Source organism: Carassius auratus, chromosome 9, assembly GCF_003368295.1.
Source record: "Carassius auratus strain Wakin chromosome 9, ASM336829v1, whole genome shotgun sequence".
Lineage (NCBI taxonomy): Eukaryota > Metazoa > Chordata > Actinopteri > Cypriniformes > Cyprinidae > Carassius > Carassius auratus.
In genome coordinates, this window is record NC_039251.1 from 32,888,521 (window position 1) to 32,907,285 (window position 18,765).

Genomic DNA, 18,765 nt, shown 5'->3' on the forward strand with positions numbered 1-18,765 from the left:
TAGCGCCACAGCACAAGATGGCCGCTAACCCTGCGCCACAGCCCAAGATGGCCGCTAACCCAGCGCCACAGCCCAAGATGGCCGTCAGCCTAGCGCCACAGCCCAAGATGGCCGCGAGCCTAGCGCCACAGCACAAGATGACTGTCAGTCCAGCGCCACAGTACAAGATGGTGCCCGATGCAGAGGTGGTGCTCGATGCTGTTCCGGAGGCCGAGGTAGTGCCCGATGCTGTTCCGGAGGTCGAGGCGGTGCCCGATGCTGTTCCGGAGGTCGAGGCGGTGCCCGATGCTGTTCCGGAGGTCGAGGCGGTGCCCGATGCTGTTCCGGAGGTCGAGGCGGTGCCCGATGCCGAGGCGGTACCCGATGCCGAGGCGGTGCCCGATGCTGCCGAGGCGGTGCCCGATGCCGTTCCGGAGGCCGAGGCGGTGCCCGATGCCGTTCCGGAGGTCGAGGCGGTGCCCGATGCCGTTCCGGAGGTCGAGGCGGTGCCCGATGCCGTTCCGGAGGTCAAGGCGGTGCCCGAAGCCGTTCCAGAGGCCGAGGCGGTGCCCGATACCGTTCCGGGTGCCCGATGCCGTTCCGGAGGCCGAGGCGGTGCCCGAAGCCGTTCCAGAGGCCGAGGCGGTGCCCGATACCGTTCCGGGTGCCCGATGCCGTTCCGGAGGCCGAGGCGGTGCCCGATGCCGTTCCGGAGGCCGAGGTGGTGCCCGATGCTGTTCCGGAGGCCGAGGTGGTGCCTGATGCCGAGGCCGTTCCCGATGCAGTGTCTGAGGCCGTTCCAGAGACAGTGCCCGAAGCCGAGGCGCCTCAGGTTTCCACAGACAGTCCGGAGTCAAGTCATGTTCCCGTGAACTCTCCAGAGTCGAGTCATGTTCCGGTGGACTCTCCGGAGTCGAGTCAGGTACTGGTGGACTCTCCGGAGTCGAGTCATGTTCCGGTGGACTCTCAGGAGTCGAGTCATGTTCCGGTGGACTCTCAGGAGTCGAGTCATGTTCCGGTGGACTCTCAGGAGTCGAGTCAGGTTCCGGTGGACTCTCAGGAGTCGAGTCAGGTTCCGGTGGACTCTCAGGAGTCAGGGCTAGTCACCGCTGACCCTCCAGAGTCAGGGCTAGTCACCGCTGACCCTCCAGAGTCAGGGCTAGTCACCGCTGACCCTCCAGAGTCAGGTCAAGTCACCGATCTTCTGGAGTCCAGTAAAGACACCAGGGGGTTACCGGAGTTTCGTAGTCCCGTTGGTACGGCCGCACAGAGGTCAGCTACGCCTTGGGGGGCTCTCGCCCTGACCACATGGCTGTGGTGGTCTTCCGCTCCGCCCAGGTGGACTCCGGCCTGGACCACAAAGATGTGGTGGTCTTCTGCTCCGCCCTGGGGGGCTTCCGCCCTGACCACACTGTTGTGGTGGTCCTCTGCTCCGCCCTGGTGGGCACCTCAACACGCCCTTCTTGGACTTTATTTTGTGTTCTTGGTTTCTGTTTTGTTTCTGTCTGTTCCCCATAAGTTAGTCTTGCCCTCCATCCCTCCCCCTGAACCTCCTTCGGTCCTCCTCCCTCCTGGTCTCCCTGTTTTATGTTTACATTTCTGGTGTTTGTTCCCCATGTTTTATACTGGGGGTACTGTCACAGTGTCTGGGTTGTTGTTCCCTGGGGTTCCACTAGATGTCCTCCTTTCTCACGGTGTCTGTCACCAGATCACTTCCTGTTCCTGTGTTATTTGGTCACCTTCCTCCTTGTTATGTAATTGATTGTCCCCCACCCTTCTCTTGTTCCCTCGTTATCCTTCTGTCTACTTATACCCAGTCTGTCTTAGTCTGTGTTACGGAGTCCTTGTTTAACGTTATGTTATTTCATGTCTGTCATCCTTGCCTTGTCTTCTTGTCTTGCTTTCATGTTTATTTTGGATTTGGATTCTCTGGTTTTGACCCTGCCTGGACTGTTTACCCGATTGGATTACCCCTATTAAACTAACATACCTGCACTTGGTTCTCTCGCTTCGTTCCTGCAACGCCGAACGTGACAATATGGAACTCAATAGGTAGCCAGTGCAGAGACTGTAAAATTGGGGTAATATGATCATATTTTCTTGACCTGGTAAGGACTCTAGCTGCTGAATTTTGGACTACCTGTAGCTTGTTTATTGAAGAAGCAGGACAACCATCTAGAAGTGCATTACAATAGTCCAGTCTAGAGGTCATGAATGTATGAACTAGCTTTTCTGCTTCAGAAACCGATAACATGTTTCATAGCTTGACAATATTTCAAAGATGGAAGAATGCAATTTTTGTAACATGGGAAATATGATTTTCAAAAGACAAGTTGCTTTCTTATATAACACCCAGATTTTTGACTGTAGAGGTAGTAACAGTACATCCGTCTAGTTGCAGACTGTAATTACAAGATTCTGTGTACGTCTTTTTGTTGCAATTTTTAATATCTCTGTCTTATCCGAATTTAATAGGATAAAATTATTGGTCATCCAATCTTTTACATTTTTAACACACTCTGTTATATTAGATAATTTAAAAGTTGAAACTGGTCTCGTTGAGATATATAGCTGAGTATCATCAGCATAACAGTGGAAGCTAATTCCCTATTTTCTAATAATATTACAAAGGGGCAACGTGTATATTGAAAATATAAGTGGACCTAGGACGGATCCTTGTGGCACTCCACATTTTACTGGTGATAAATGAGATGATTCCCCATTTAAATGAAAAAAAAATGGTACCGATCGGACAGGTAGGATCTAAACCATCTTAGAGCCTGCCCTTGAATGCCTCTATAGATTAGTAATTGATCTATGAGTATGTCATGATCTATGGTGTTGAATGCAGCACTAAGATCAAGTAAAACTAGCAATGAGATGCAGCCTTGATCTGTCGCAAGAAGCAGGTCATTTGTTATTTTAACAAGTGCAGTTTCGGTGCTATGGTGGGGGCTGAAACCTGACTGAAAGTCTTCATACAGATAATTTTTTTTTTTTGCAGGAAGGAGATCAATTGAGCAGATACAACTTTTTCTAAAATTTTAGACATAAATGGAAGATTTGAAATAGGCCTATAATTTGCCAGTTCACTAGGATCTAATTTTGGTTTCTTAGTAAGAGGCTTAATAACCGCCAGCTTGAATGGTTTTGGGACGTGACCTAAAGATAACGATGAGTAAATGATATTGAGAAGTGGTTCTTCAGCTACAGGTAACAAGTCTTTCATTAATTTAGTGGGTACAGGATCTAATAAACATGTTGTTGGTTTAGTTACAGTGATAAGTTTATTTAGCTCTTCTTGTCCTATATTTGTAGGCACTGCAGTTTATCTTTGGGTGCGTTGGATGAAACTGAAGTGTTTGACACTGTAGAATTTACATTCGCTATTGTATTTCAAATGTTATCTATTTTATCAGTGAAGAAATTCATAAAGTCATTACTATTAAATGTTGATGGAATATTTGAATCAGGTGTCATCTGGTAATTTGTTAAATTATCCACTGTGTTAAATAAAAACCTTGGATTGTTTTGGTTATTTTTTATGAGTTTGTGGATATGCTCTGCCCTAGCAGTTTTTAGAGCCTGTCTATAGCTGGACATACTGTTTTTCAATGCAATTCTGAAAACATCCAAGTTAGTTTTTCTCCATTTGCGTTCAAGACTACGAGTTTCTTTCTTGAGAGAGTGAGTATTACTGTTATACCATGGCACAGTAAGTTTTTCTCTAACCTTTTTCAATTTGATGGGGGCAACAGCTTCTAATGTATTAGAGAAAATAGTGCCCATGTTGTCAGTCATTTCATCTAGTTCATGTGTAGTTTTAGGTACAAATAGCAGTTGAGATAGATCAGGCAGGCTATTTGCGAATCTGTCTATAGACGGTAACGCTGAGACATATAGTTAATATCAGTGATACGCAGCATGCACAATACAAGGACATGGTCTGTAATATTATCACATTGAGGTACGATTTCTCAATCAATCAATCAATCACCTTTATTTATATAGTGCTTTAAACAAAATACATTGCGCCAAAGCACTGAACATTTATTCTATACATTTATTCATCTGATTTCTATATCATTAAGATCGATTCCATGCGATATAATTAAATCTAGCGATGATTAAAACGATGAGTGGGCTCTGTGACATTTTGCTTGACTCCAAAAGAGTTTATTAGGTCAGTAAACGCAAGTCCTAATACATCATTTGAATTGTCAACGTGAATAATAAAATCCCCCATGATTAGCAACTTATCAACTGTAACCAGAAGGTCTGAGAGGAAATCTGCAATTTCTTTTAAGAATTCTGGAGGCATTCTGCCTGATAGAGAAAAATATATAGTTGACAAAACGAAAAAAAGTGTCATAAGAGTTTAGTTAACCTCTGTCAAGTGACATGAACCAATTTAGCAAACAGACAAAGCTTTATCAAAGAATAATGCTTAACCTTTTTAATAAAGGAAACAGACAAAGCTTTATCCACTAAAACATTTATTTAGATTTTAGTTTCAGTTGCCAATTCAAGTCAAATAAAATAAATAAATAAATAAACCACTCATTCATTCATTCATTCATTTATGCGGAAGTAGCAGTCTATAGAACAGAAGCCAGCAAGCTCTTCTTCTGAACAGAACGCTGTGAAGACCCCCTTCGTTTCATGGCCACAGTATCCAGTGGTGTTTTTGTAGATGCATCTGCAGCCCTCACACCTCACATCTGGACCGACAGACTTCCAGTCAACGATTCCTACCAAAATAAATACATGTAAATAAAATCTCTGAATTAATGTAATAAACTTTCTAAATATCTTAAAAAAACTTGTTCAGTTAAGAAAAGTGTAAATATACATAATGTCCAGCCAGGTAAAGTGAGCTCTTCTTTGAAAACTGATGCCATAAAACTTTCTGCACACTAGTGACAGAGTGAGAAAGGCTCCTTCTCCTTCTTTATAGACAACATCTAGAAGAATGTCTGAGCAGCTCTGATGGTAGCTGAATAATAACAGAAAAAAAAAATTATATATATATATATATATATATATAAAACTATTTAAAATATGAAATTAAAACTAAAATACACACAGAAAAATCAAGTTACACGAATGTACCTAAAAGAGTACAAATGCCGACCTGCCAACCTTGGAAATTTGTTTTAAGTAACATCAGTGTGGCGGGCGGTCGAGGGGGGCGGGGGGTAAACAGTTTACTGTTTTATGTAACTGTTTAGTTAGGTTTTGCTATTTTTTTATTACATTTTAAAAAATAAAATAAAAAGTCGAGTACACTTTATGAAAAACTCTTTTTGAATTTTTTTTTATAAACAAATAAAGTGAATGTAAGCATGTATTATGTGCAAAAAAAGGGTTAAAATCACAAATCACATTGTAATCTTAAAACAAAAATAAGCCTTTTAAAGCAGAAGTTAAAGTTACTAAGCTAAAAATGAAAATAATAAAAAGCAGAGACTATGGCCTAATGGAGTAAGCTTCCTGCTTGTTTATGTTACTTTGTTAAAATGAGCCAAAGCAAAGTCATTCTTTAACATTTTGTCACAATTTGATTTAATTATATTCATTGCTTTTTGAATGTGTAAAATTTCAACATTTCTGTTTCGTAAACATTGTGGGGACTACTTGAATTACTACTTAATATTTTGGTGACTTAAATTCTGTCTAACACCAAGTGGACTTTTTTCCATGAATACATTATGCTAGTTAACACTCTGCCCCAGACTCTTTCTGATCCTGTTCTGCTTCTTGACACTTTTCTCCATTCTCTCGACTGTATTTGTGGAGAAACTACACATATTGATCTGTGGCCCGTCGGGCTGAGGTTTCAGCTGCTGTGTGTTCAGACTCCTCCAGCATCCACACAGAGCCCCTCACAGACTGGAGCAGAGGATCAAAACCCTTCATTGTGTGGCGGCCATTAGTCCATGATCCTCTGCTCTTTCTGTAGGTGATCAGGAAGCTGTTCTCTGCACTTCCTGTGTCACTCCTGCTCACCCTATACAAACAATCAGAAGCATTTATCTAGTCTGATCCTCACAAGACAATCCAGCCATGACTGCTGTGAGTCAGATAAGTGTGTGTCACTGGCCACCTGCTCAGTGTAACCAGGGGTGGCGCTCAATGTCGTCTAAACTGGGCCGATCTGATGCCGCTGCACTGAGGCACCAGCGAATCAGCTGACGGCACTCTGTTACACACAACACAGTGTTCAGGAACACAAAACCACACGCTTCACCTGGATCTGGACCTGATTTCTGTCTCTTGCCTGTTGACAGCTCTCTAGGAAAGAGCAGTCTGCTTTTGGAGGTGACCCTCAATGCGCCTCTGAAGGGGAAACAGCTGCACAGGATGTTGTAGAGCGTCACCCCCACTGACCAAACCGTAGCCGGTCCCGCATGATAACGGTGATGCCGAAACCACTCAGGAGGGGCGTACTGAAGAGTGCCTGAGAGACCCAACAAGACCACAAACATCATCTGAAGAGGCCCCAGTCCAAACAGATTCCCTTCGCTCGATCATCAAAAGTCCACAAACAAACACAGATCACTGCAGGGAGATCAAACCAACCTGCAAAGTGTTTGTAGGCCGAGTCTTTCAGCAGATCTCCACAGCCGAAGTCCAGCAGCTTGATGTCATGTGAGTCTGTGGAGATCAGCAGGTTCTCTGGTTTGACGTCCCGGTGCAGGACTCCACGGCTCTCGCAGTGTTTCAGCGCCGTGATCAGCTGCAGCAGCACTTTCTTGGCCAGACTCTCCTCCAGGCGTCCGTTCTCCTCACAGAAACTCTCCAGATCTTGGCAAGGAAGCGGGCGCTCCAGGATCATGGTGTAGCGTCTGGGACGGTCAAACCACTCCAGCAGCTTCAGGACGTTGGGGCAGGCAGGAGCCGAATTGACCAGGGTCATCAACGCCACCTCCAGCGGCAGCCGACCCTGACCTTCCTGCAGGACAAACGCTCCGTTATATCCAGCGCTGAATCAGACCAAACAGAGCAACAGATTCACTCTCAACTCACAACTCTCAGTCTCTGTGTTCCTCGTTTAGAGACGTACTTGATGGCAACCTGTAGACAGATGAAGCACAGTAAACCACGCTGCCTAATTATCACCCATGAGGGACATTTACTGACATCAACATTTCTAAAAGCTGTTTAAATGCAGGAGGTAAGAAAATGTCTCACTGGCAGTCCATCAGACCTGCGGGTCCCAGCATACACAGAGCCGAATCCTCCTCGCCCCAGCAATGGGCCCTTCACATACGCTTCTGCAACACACAAGATCACAAGAAACGTCTTTAACAGAAAACATCCTGCAGCATCTAAACCTGTTACAGAACGTTTCTGTAATTCAGCTGAAGAACATTTTCAGTGAGTAATCATTGAGTGAGTCTTTAATCAGGTGTTTAATATGAGTGTATCTGACCTCTGCGGGAGCGTTTGGCAGCTCTTCTGTATGAAGGAGACGGATGCTCATCCTCCTGGCTGCCGCTCTGCCACTTCCTCTTCCTGTGAGGCTGATCTGTGGACACAGAAACGGCCAACTCTGAAGGCAGAGGTGCGATGTATCCAGGCAGCTCTTGGCTCAGCGGCTGGTTTGGGTTTGGCAGCGGTTACTGAGCGCCGTCACCAGAGCCACGTCTCTCAAGCTCCTGATCATCCGTCTGAGAGACAGCAGCACTCCTGGATCTGGAGCGGCCCGAGCCTGCAATATTACACACATCAAACACTTACAGCCTTTATTAGCAACATTTATTAATAATCAACCACCAATGGTACTGCTCACATCCAATTAGGTTACTTTACATTTTAATTGTCTTGAATTGCATTTGAGCAGCTCTATAATTTTCCAGCATTATAATTGTGTCAACGAATTAAACACATATTTCACTGATTTTCATACACAAGGAATAAAATACATGTGATCAGTGAGCTGGTATAAATGTGTGATTAAATGAGTTAACCTGCACACATTTCTTCACATCACTTCATTAACACAATGAACAACATCGTACTATAATAACATATCAATAATAAACAAACTAAATTAAAACACTCACCTCGTCTTTCACCCAAATGAGCCATTGACAAACTCCTCCAAACTCCAATCAAAACAAGAAATTAATCAACAAAAAGGTAATTAATTAATCAATTAATTAATTACAGAAAGAAAGAAAGAAAAATCTGAAATAAGAAGAGAAAAATAGAATTAGTCTTTCCTCAGAAATAATCAGAAATCCTTCAAAAATAAAACTCTACTCAAAGAAAAATCCTCCGCTCTCCTAAAATAAAAGTCTCTTCTCTGAACTCCGTCGAAAATCACAATCTCAGCACAGAAAATGTTCTCCAGAAGTCTCTGAAGTCGCCTCGTCTCTCAACCAGCAGATATCGATCAGATCATAACACGCGTCGCTATAGCAACTACAATTCGCGTGCGTGAGTTCAAAACTATTGAAAACCTTAATAAACTCTAATTCAGTTTAACCAGAGCTCATTATAGCATCTCTGATATATACTGATTTATGCCTTTATTAATAAATCTCACAAGTTAATATAAAAAGTATATAAAAATTCAATGTATAAGATAAAAAAGGCGAGCATAAGTGAATCGAATTGTAGTTGCTATAGCGACGCGTGTTATGATATGATTTCGGCATAAATATTTGTACACGTTTTCAACTAAAACCTTGAGATATAACGTAATGTTGTTGTAGAATATTGTTGTGAATAATTCCTAACCATAAAGTGCTCAGAAATGGTTAAAAAAAAAATATTAATAGATATTGTCTTTCTCCCGCATGGGATTTATCTGGGCTATGTGGGTGTCAACTGGGCATGGGCTCAGAGTGGGGACTTTGATGGGCTGAATGTGTGCCCAGCTTGGATACAGTTGTGGACCCAGTTAGGCTGCCCATTATTGTTTATTTGTGGGTCCCAGATGGGCCACATTTGGGCTATATTAGGATATATTTATAGTTACATAATTTTTTTCACATTATTTATTTTTATGCAGTTATGGGTAGCTACATAACCCTAATAATTAAATAGATTTAATTGTTCAGGCCCTGGAATTATACCATTTCATTCTGTTCTGTTCAAGTATTTTTGTATTAACACTTTCTATGAAGCCCATATTATACATTATAAGGGTATTCTTAAAGCATTATAAGGACTGCATTATGATACAACTTTTAATATGTTGGATCATCTCATGAATATTCATAAGAACAAGTTTAATATATTTACTTATTTGTGGTTATAGCTTTTAAGTGTCAGGGTTGACAAGGGAGGAACTCAAGTGCAGACAGGATTCTCAACACAAAAGGGTTTATTTACAAAAAGGGAAAACAAAAACCCACGAGGGGGAAAACAAGGACTAGGGCAGATACAAAATAACTAAACAGGACTGATTAGACAAGATAAACAAAGACTCAAAACTAGAGAACACTAACTACAAATAAACACTCACGGTTATACAGGACACAATATCTCAAAGGGGTTACCAGGGTATAATCACAGGTGAGGAACACAATGAACCGACGTAAGACAGAGCACACTAGGAAAGCTAAATAGGGGAACAATTAAGACACGACAGGTGGCACAGATAGCAATCACGACACGACTAGGTTAACAAGGGGGACGGGGCAAGGGAACGAGACAACACAAGCACATGGCCCAAAGGCAAGGCCATGTGCTTGTACACAAAACATGGGTCTGTCATGATCCTGCCTCAAGGCTAGGAAAAATCAAGGACACGAGGGCAGAATCATGACAGAACCCCTCCCTTAAGGAGCGGCTTCCAGACACTCCTCAAGGGAACATCAAACACGGGACATGACTGACATGACAGACTGGGACACAGACACAAACCAACAAGACATGACAAATAACAACAAAGGCAAACATGAGTACACAACGGCAGGGTTAGGGTGACAAATAAAAAAAAAACAAACAGGGAAGGGGAGGGGGCGGGACCACAAAGTTCATGGGGGACAGACCAGGGCGGGTGGGTAGGGTAGGAATCTTAGGAGGACAGGACGAAGGCTGACGACGGGGGGTACGGGCAGGTCTGGGTGGTGAGGGGCGGGGAGGGGTCTCGGGACAACTGACAGGGGACATGACAGGAGCAGACAAGGGACGCGGGGCAACACTTATGGGACGCGGGGCAAGACTTACGGGACGCGGGGAGACGACAGCTGGACACGGGGGGACAACATCTACTGGACACGGGGGGACAACAGGACACGGGACACCTACAGGACACGGGGCAACATCAACAGGACACATGACTACATCAGCAGGACACGGGGCAACACTCACGGGACACGGGGAGACGACATATATGGGACACGGGGAGACAACGGCAGGACACTCGGGATTTCTGGGGACAGGGTCTGGGGACAAGACAGGACTGACGGGGACTTCTAGGATCCGGACAAGACTAGACAAATAATCTGAAAAGGCTTTAGCAGCTAGGATAATTGGCATCTCCTTACGAGATGAGACAGACTGTACTAGAGTCTTTGCTGCAGAGTCGGCCGCGGCACTCTCCTCCGCTCTCACGACTGCAGACTTGCATACAGCTCTCCTCTTCGCCGGCTCGGGCACGCCAGCGCTCACCGCTGCTGGCTCGGGCACGCTCACCACTGCTGGCTCGGGCACGCTCACCGCTGCTGGCTCGGGCACGCTCACCGCTGCTGGCACGGGCACGCCAGCTCTCTCCGCTGCTGGCACGGGCACGCCAGCTCTCACCGCTGCTGGCACGGGCACGCCAGCGCTCACCGCTGCTGGCACGGGCACGCCAGCTCTCTCCGCTGCTGGCACGGGCACGCCAGCTCTCTCCGCTGCTGGCACGGGCACGCCAGCTCTCTCCGCTGCTGGCACGGGCACGCTCACCGCTGCAGGAGGTGACAAAGTCGCAGGACCGGGAGACCCCTTCTTCCTCTTCCTTCTAGGCCGCGGTGCAGAGGTCACCGCTGGGACAGAGACGGGTTGGGGAAGTTTGGTCTCGGGCAGGGCAGACTCTGACGCCGACGCCTCCGAGGCTGACTCCCATGACAATCGTCTCCCTCGCTTCATGGGGAGACTGCAGGCTGTGGAAGGCGCCTCGGGGCTCTGGGGGGGACTTGCCTGATCCCCCAGGGTTGCCACGGCCAGGACACGACCCTCTGGAATCGTTGGCAGGTGGGTAGGTGGAGGGGACCTCTGTGGCTCCTCGTCTCGACCGCTTGCTCCGGAGCGACCTCCCCTGGTCCCCCGGAACACCACTAGGCGAGAGCCCTCAAAACCATCCCGCTTGCTGGCTGATGACATCCAGCATTGCCTCCTGTCTGCTGAGTTCCCTTTTGGTCGGTTCATTCTGTCAGGGTTGACAAGGGAGGAACTCAAGTGCAGACAGGATTCTCAACACAAAAGGGTTTATTTACAAAAAGGGAAAACAAAAACCCACGAGGGGGAAAACAAGGACTAGGGCAGATACAAAATAACTAAACAGGACTGATTAGACAAGATAAACAAAGACTCAAAACTAGAGAACACTAACTACAAATAAACACTCACGGTTATACAGGACACAATATCTCAAAGGGGTTACCAGGGTATAATCACAGGTGAGGAACACAATGAACCGACGTAAGACAGAGCACACTAGGAAAGCTAAATAGGGGAACAATTAAGACACGACAGGTGGCACAGATAGCAATCACGACACGACTAGGTTAACAAGGGGGGCGGGGCAAGGGAACGAGACAACACAAGCACATGGCCCAAAGGCAAGGCCATGTGCTTGTACACAAAACATGGGTCTGTCATGATCCTGCCTCAAGGCTAGGAAAAATCAAGGACACGAGGGCAGAATCATGACATTAAGAGTATGATTATTTATAATCTCTTGTTAAACACAGCTCAGGACCTAGTCAAAACCATTTAAAAGCTACATGCAGGTAGGAGCAATGGGCACGCCAAAAGGCGGGGAACATGCCAAAAGGTTTCTCATTAGTCAAACGAAAGGCGGGGAACACGCCAAAAGGTTTCTCATTGGTGAAACGAAAGGCGGGGAACACGCCAAAAGGTTTCTCATTGGTGAAACAAAGGCGGGGAACGTGCCGAAAGGTTTCTCATTGGTGAAACGAAAGGCGGGGAACGTGCCAAAAGGTTTCTCTTTGGTGAAACGAAAGGCGGGGAACATGCCAATAGGTTTCTCATTAGTCAAACGAAAGGCGGGGAACATGCCAAAAGGTTTGTCATTGGTGAAACAAAAGTAAGGACACATGCTAAAAGGTTTCTCATTGGTGAAATGAAAGGTGGGGGCCTTTTCAATTAAATTCAATTATTTTTTTTTTGTGCTTTGTACAATACAAATCATTACAAAGCAACTTTAAAGGAAATAACGTTTCTACAATATTTAGTAGTAGCTTATAAGTGATGACTGTCAGTTTGTGCGCGTATGACAGGATTTTTCAGAAAAATTAATACAAGACGTAGTCAGCCAGACGGTGAATATTATTAACAGCAATTATTATGATGCAGTCACACTTGTAGCAATATTTGTTAGTTCTGTTTGTTGATTCAGGATAAGCATCAGGGTCAGCATCATCTCTTCTCAGGTGTTCTGGATCCAGACTGGAGCTTGTGTAAATCCTACATCCCGTAGCAAAACATAGAAACAAATAGAGACATCATTAGCATAGCTGCTTTTCCAACAAAATAAAATAAATTAGTTTAACCCAAGCTGAAGAATAAGAATGCGCATTTGATCAGATGCAACTACACTCACAATTTAAGAGCTGCATTATTCGAATGCTTGGCGAAAGAGATGCATTTTTAATATATAGATTTAAACAGAGAGAGTGTGTCTGAACCCCGAACATTATCAGGAAGGCTATTCCAGAGTTTGGTAGCGAAATATGTAAAAGCTCTACCTCCTTTAGTGGACTATGCTATCCTAGGAACTACCGAAAGTCCAGCGTTTTATGACCTTAGGGAGCGTGACGAATTATAACGTGGTATAAGGCTAGTTAGGTACGCAGGAGCTAAACCATTTAGGGCCTTATAGGTAAGTAATGATAATTTGTAACTGATATGGAACTCAATAGGTAGCCAGTGCAGAGACTGTAAAATTGGGGTAATATGATCATATTTTCTTGACCTGGTAAGGACTCTAGCTGCTGAATTTTGGACTACCTGTAGCTTGTTTATTGAAGAAGCAGGACAACCACCTAGAAGTGCATTACAATAGTCCAGTCTAGAGGTCATGAATATATGAACTAGCTTTTCTGCTTCAGAAACAGACAACATGTTTCCAAGCTTGGCAATGTTTCTAAGATGGACGAATGCAATTTTTGTAACATGGGAAATATGATTTTCAAAAGACAAGTTGCTTTCTAATATAACACCCAGATTTTTGACTGTAGAGGTAGTAACAGTACATCCGTCTAGTTGCAGATTGTAATTACAAGATTCTGTGTACATGTTTTTGTTGCAATATTTAATATCTCTGTCTTATCCAAATTTAATAGGATAAAATTATTGGTCATCCAATCTTTTACATTTTTAACACACTCTGTTATATTAGATAATTTAGAAGTTGAATCTGGTCTCATTGAGATATATAGCTGAGTATCATCAGCATAACAGTGGAAGCTAATTCCGTATTTTCTAATAATATTACAAAGGGGCAACATGTATATTGAAAATATAAGTGGATCTAGGACGGATCCTTGTGGCACTCCACATTTTACTGGTGATAAATGAGATGATTCCCCATTTAAATAAAGAAAATGGTAGCGATCGGACAGGTAGGATCTAAGATCCTGCCCTTGAATGCCTCTATAGATTAGTAATTGATCTATGAGTATGTCATGATCTATGGTGTTGAATGTAGCACTAAGATCAAGTAAAACTAGCAATGAGATGCAGCCTTGATCTGTCGCAAGAAGCAGGTCATTTGTTATTTTAACAAGTGCAGTTTCGGTGCTATGGTGGGGGCTGAAACCTGACTGAAATTCTTCATACAGATAATTTTTTTTTTGCAGGAAGGAGTTCAATTGAGCAGATACAACTTTTTCTAAAATTTTAGACATAAATGGAAGATTTGAAATAGGCCTATAATTTGCCAGTTCACTAAGATCTAATTTTGGTTTCTTAATAAGAGGCTTAATAACCGCCAGCTTGAATGGTTTTGGGACGTGACCTAAAGATAACGATGAGTAATTGATATTGAGAAGTGGTTCTTCAGCTACAGGTAACAACTCTTTCAGTAATTTAGTGGGTACAGGATCTAATAAACATGTTGTTGGTTTAGTTACAGTGATTGTCCTATATTTGTAGGCACTGCAGTTTATCTTTGGGTGCATTGGATGAAACTGAAGTGTTAGAGGCTGTAGAATTTACATTCGCTATTGTATTTCAAATGTTATCTATTTTATCAGTGAAGAAATTCATAAAGTCATTACTATTAAACGTTGATGGAATATTTGAATCAGGTGTCATCTGGTAATTTGTTAATTTATCCACTGTGTTAAATAAAAACCTTGGATTGTTTTGGTTATTTTCAATGAGTTTGTGTATATGCTCTGCCCCAGCAGTTTTTAGAGCCTGTCTATAGCTGGACATACTGTTTTTCCATGCAATTCTAAAAACTTCCAAGTTAGTTTTTCTCGGTGACATTTTGCTTGACTCCAAAAGAGTTTATTAGGTCAGTAAATCATTTGAATCGTCAACGTGAATATTAAAAACTCCCATGATTAGCAACTTATCAACTGTAACCAGAAGGTCTGGGAGGAAATCTGCAAATTATTTTAAGAATTCTGGAGGCTTTCTGCCTGATAGAGAAAAATATATAGTTGACAAAACAAAAAAATTGTCATAAGAGTTTAGTTAACCTCTGTCAAGTGACATTAACCAATTTAGCAAACAGACAAAGCTTTATCAAAGAATAATGCTTAACCTTTTTAATAAAGGAAGCAGACACAGCTTTATCCACTAAAACATTTATTTAGATTTTAGTTTCAGTTGCCAATTCAAGTCAAATAAAATAAATAAATAAATAAACCACTCATTCATTCATTCATTTATGCCGAAGTAGCAGTCTATAGAACAGAAGCCAGCAAGCTCTTCGTCTGAACAGAACGCTGTGAAGACCCCCTTCGTTTCATGGCCACAGTATCCAGTGGTGTTTTTGTAGATGCATCTGCAGCCATCACACCTCACATCTGGACCGACAGACTTCCAGTCAACGATTCCTACCAAAATAAATAAATAAAATCTCTGTAATGTAATAAACTTTCTAAATATCTTAAAAAAACTTGTTCAGTTAATAAAATTGTAAATATTCATAATGTCCAGCCAGGTAAAGTGAGCTCTTCTTTGAAAACTGATGCCATAAAACTTTCTGCACACTAGTGACAGAGTGAGAAAGGCTGCTTCTCCTTCTTTATAGACAACATCTAGAAGAATGTCTGAGCAGCTCTGATGGTAGCTGAATAATAACAAAATATATATATATATACAAAACTATTTAAAATATGAAATTACAACAAAAATACACACAGAAAAATCAAGTTACAAGAATGTACCTAAAAGAGTACAAATGCCGACCTGCCAACATTGGAAATTTGTTTTAAGTAACATCAGTGTGGCGGGCGGTCGAGGGGGGCGGGGGGTAAACAGTTTACTGTTTTATGGAACTGTTTAGTTAGGTTTTGCTATTTTTTTATGACATTTTTAAAATTAAATAAACAAAATAAAAAATCCAGACCACTTTATGAATAACTCCAGTACACGTCTGTTATATTATAATTTTAAAGCAGAAGTTAGTTACTAAGCTAAAAATTTAAATAATAAAAAGCAGAGACTATGGCCTAATGGAGTAAGCTTCCTGCTTGTTTATGTTACTTTGTTAAAATGAGCCAAAGCAAAGTCATTCTTTAACATTTTGTCACAATTTGATTTAATTATATTCATTGCTTTTGAATGTGTAAAATTTCAACATTTCTGTTTCGTAAACATTGTGGGGACTACTTGAATTACTACTTAATTTTTTGGTGACTTAAATTCTGTCTAACACCAAGTGGACTTTTTTCCATGAATACATTATGCTAGTTAACACTCTGCCCCAGACTCTTTCTGATCCTGTTCTGCTTCTTGACACTTTTCTCCCTTCTCTCGACTGTATTTGTGGAGAAACTACACATATTGATCTGTGGCCCGTCGGGCTGAGGTTTCAGCTGCTGTGTGTTCAGACTCCTCCAGCATCCACACAGAGCCCCTCACAGACTGGAGCAGAGGATCAAAACCCTTCATTGTGTGGCGGCCATTAGTCCATGATCCTCTGCTCTTTCTGTAGGTGATCAGGAAGCTGTTCTCTGCACTTCCTGTGTCACTCCTGCTCACCCTATACAAACAATCAGAAGCATTTATCTAGTCTGATCCTAACAAGACAATCCAGCCATGACTGCTGTGAGTCAGATAAGTGTGTGTCACTGGCCACCTGCTCAGTGTAACCAGGGGTGGCGCTCAATGTCGTCTAAACTGGGCCGATCTGATGCCGCTGCACTGAGGCACCAGCGAATCAGCTGACGGCACTCTGTTACACACAACACAGTGTTCAGGAACACAAAACCACACGCTTCACCTGGATCTGGACCTGATTTCTGTCTCTTGCCTGTCGACAGCTCTCTAGGAAAGAGCAGTCTGCTTTTGGAGGTGACCCTCAATGCGCCTCTGAAGGGGAAACAGCTGCACAGGATGTTGTAGAGCGTCACCCCCACTGACCAAACCGTAGCCGGTCCCGCATGATAACGGTGATGCCGAAACCACTCAGGAGGGGCGTACTGAAGAGTGCCTGAGAGACCCAACAAGACCACAAACATCATCTGAAGAGGCCCCAGTCCAAACAGATTCCCTTCGCTCGATCATCAAAAGTCCACAAACAAACACAGATCACTGCAGGGAGATCAAACCAACCTGCAAAGTGTTTGTAGGCCGAGTCTTTCAGCAGATCTCCACAGCCGAAGTCCAGCAGCTTGATGTCATGTGAGTCTGTGGAGATCAGCAGGTTCTCTGGTTTGACGTCCCGGTGCAGGACTCCACGGCTCTCGCAGTGTTTCAGCGCCGTGATCAGCTGCAGCAGCACTTTCTTGGCCAGACTCTCCTCCAGGCGTCCGTTCTCCTCACAGAAACTCTCCAGATCTTGGCAAGGAAGCGGGCGCTCCAGGATCATGGTGTAGCGTCTGGGACGGTCAAACCACTCCAGCAGCTTCAGGACGTTGGGGCAGGCAGGAGCCGAATTGACCAGGGTCATCAACGCCACCTCCAGCGGCAGCCGACCCTGACCTTCCTGCAGGACAAACGCTCCGTTATATCCAGCGCTGAATCAGACCAAACAGAGCAACAGATTCACTCTCAACTCACAACTCTCAGTCTCTGTGTTCCTCGTTTAGAGACGTACTTGATGGCAACCTGTAGACAGATGAAGCACAGTAAACCACGCTGCCTAATTATCACCCGTGAGGGACATTTACTGACATCAACATTTCTAAAAGCTGTTTAACTGCAGGAGGTAAGAAAATGTCTCACTGGCAGTCCATCAGACCTGCGGGTCCCAGCATACACAGAGCCGAATCCTCCTCGCCCCAGCAATGGGCCCTTCACATACGCTTCTGCAACACACAAGATCACAAGAAACGTCTTTAACAGAAAACATGCTGCAGCATCTAAACCTGTTACAGAACGTTACTGTAATTCAGCTGAAGAACATTTTCAGTGACTAATCATTGAGTGAGTCTTTAATCAGGTGTTTAATATGAGTGTATCTGACCTCTGCGGGAGCGTTTGGCAGCTCTTCTGTATGAAGGAGACGGATGCTCATCCTCCTGGCTGCCGCTCTGCCACTTCCTCTTCCTGTGAGGCTGATCTGTGGACACAGAAACGGCCAACTCTGAAGGCAGAGGTGCGATGTATCCAGGCAGCTCTTGGCTCAGCGGCTGGTTTGGGTTTGGCAGCGGTTCCTGAGCGCCGTCACCAGAGCCACGTCTCTCAAGCTCCTGATCATCCGTCTGAGAGACAGCAGCACTCCTGGATCTGGAGCGGCCCGAGCCTGCAATATTACACACATCAAACACTTACAGCCTTTATTAGCAACATTTATTAATAATCAACCACCAATGTTACTGCTCACATCCAATTAGGTTACTTTACATTTTAATTGTCTTGAATTGCATTTGAGCAGCTCTATAATTTTCCAGCGTTATAATTGTGTCAAAGAATTAAACACATATTACACTGATTTTCATACACAAGGAATAAAATACATGTGATCAGTGAGCTGGTAGAAATGTGTGATTAAATGAGTTAACCTGCACACATTTCTTCACATCACTTCATTAACACAATGAACAACATCATACTATAATAACATACCAATAATAAACAAACTAAATTAAAACACTCACCTCGTCTTTCACCCAAATGAGCCATTGACAAACTCCTCCAAACTCCAATCAAAACAAGAAATTAATCAACAAAAAGGTAATTAATTAATCAATTAATTAATTACAGAAAGAAAGAAAGAAAAACATAAAGAAAGAAAAATCTGAAATAAGAAGAGAAAAATAGAATAAGTCTTTCCTCAGAAATAATCAGAAATCCTTCAAAAATAAAACTCTACTCAAAGAAAAATCCTCCGATCTCCTAAAATAAAAGTCTCTTCTCTGAACTCCGTCGAAAATCACAATCTCAGCACAGAAAATGTTCTCCAGAAGTCTCTGAAGTCGCCTC

At 43.5% G+C, this 18,765-nt stretch overlaps 2 protein-coding genes across 3 annotated transcripts; both read right to left on the reverse strand.

Annotated features, from left to right (window-relative positions):
- Positions 1 to 4,497: 4,497 nt before the first annotated feature.
- On the reverse strand, positions 4,498 to 8,156 carry LOC113109085 (serine/threonine-protein kinase pim-3-like). Its single transcript, XM_026272628.1, has 8 exons — positions 8,049 to 8,156; positions 7,611 to 7,693; positions 7,415 to 7,565; positions 7,174 to 7,256; positions 7,009 to 7,056; positions 6,562 to 6,934; positions 6,230 to 6,439; positions 4,498 to 4,730 (listed from the first exon to the last, which is right to left on the reverse strand). Exons 1-8 carry the CDS (start codon positions 8,071 to 8,073, stop codon positions 4,552 to 4,554), a joined length of 1,152 nt encoding a protein of 383 aa, XP_026128413.1. The 5' UTR covers positions 8,074 to 8,156; the 3' UTR covers positions 4,498 to 4,551.
- A 6,880-nt stretch (positions 8,157 to 15,036) lies between these two features.
- Positions 15,037 to 18,548, reverse strand: LOC113109086 (serine/threonine-protein kinase pim-3-like). 2 transcript variants are annotated; one of them, XM_026272629.1, is made up of 7 exons: positions 18,441 to 18,548; positions 17,807 to 18,085; positions 17,566 to 17,648; positions 17,401 to 17,448; positions 16,954 to 17,326; positions 16,622 to 16,831; positions 15,037 to 15,230 (listed from the first exon to the last, which is right to left on the reverse strand). In XM_026272629.1, exons 1-7 carry the CDS (start codon positions 18,463 to 18,465, stop codon positions 15,052 to 15,054), a joined length of 1,197 nt encoding a protein of 398 aa, XP_026128414.1. In that variant the 5' UTR covers positions 18,466 to 18,548; the 3' UTR covers positions 15,037 to 15,051. The 2 variants fall into 2 exon arrangements, with proteins under 2 accessions (XP_026128414.1, XP_026128415.1); XM_026272630.1 differs by lacking the exon at positions 15,037 to 15,230 and adding an exon at positions 15,845 to 16,573 and having other exon boundaries at positions 16,652 to 16,831.
- Between the last annotated feature and the right edge of the window lie 217 nt (positions 18,549 to 18,765).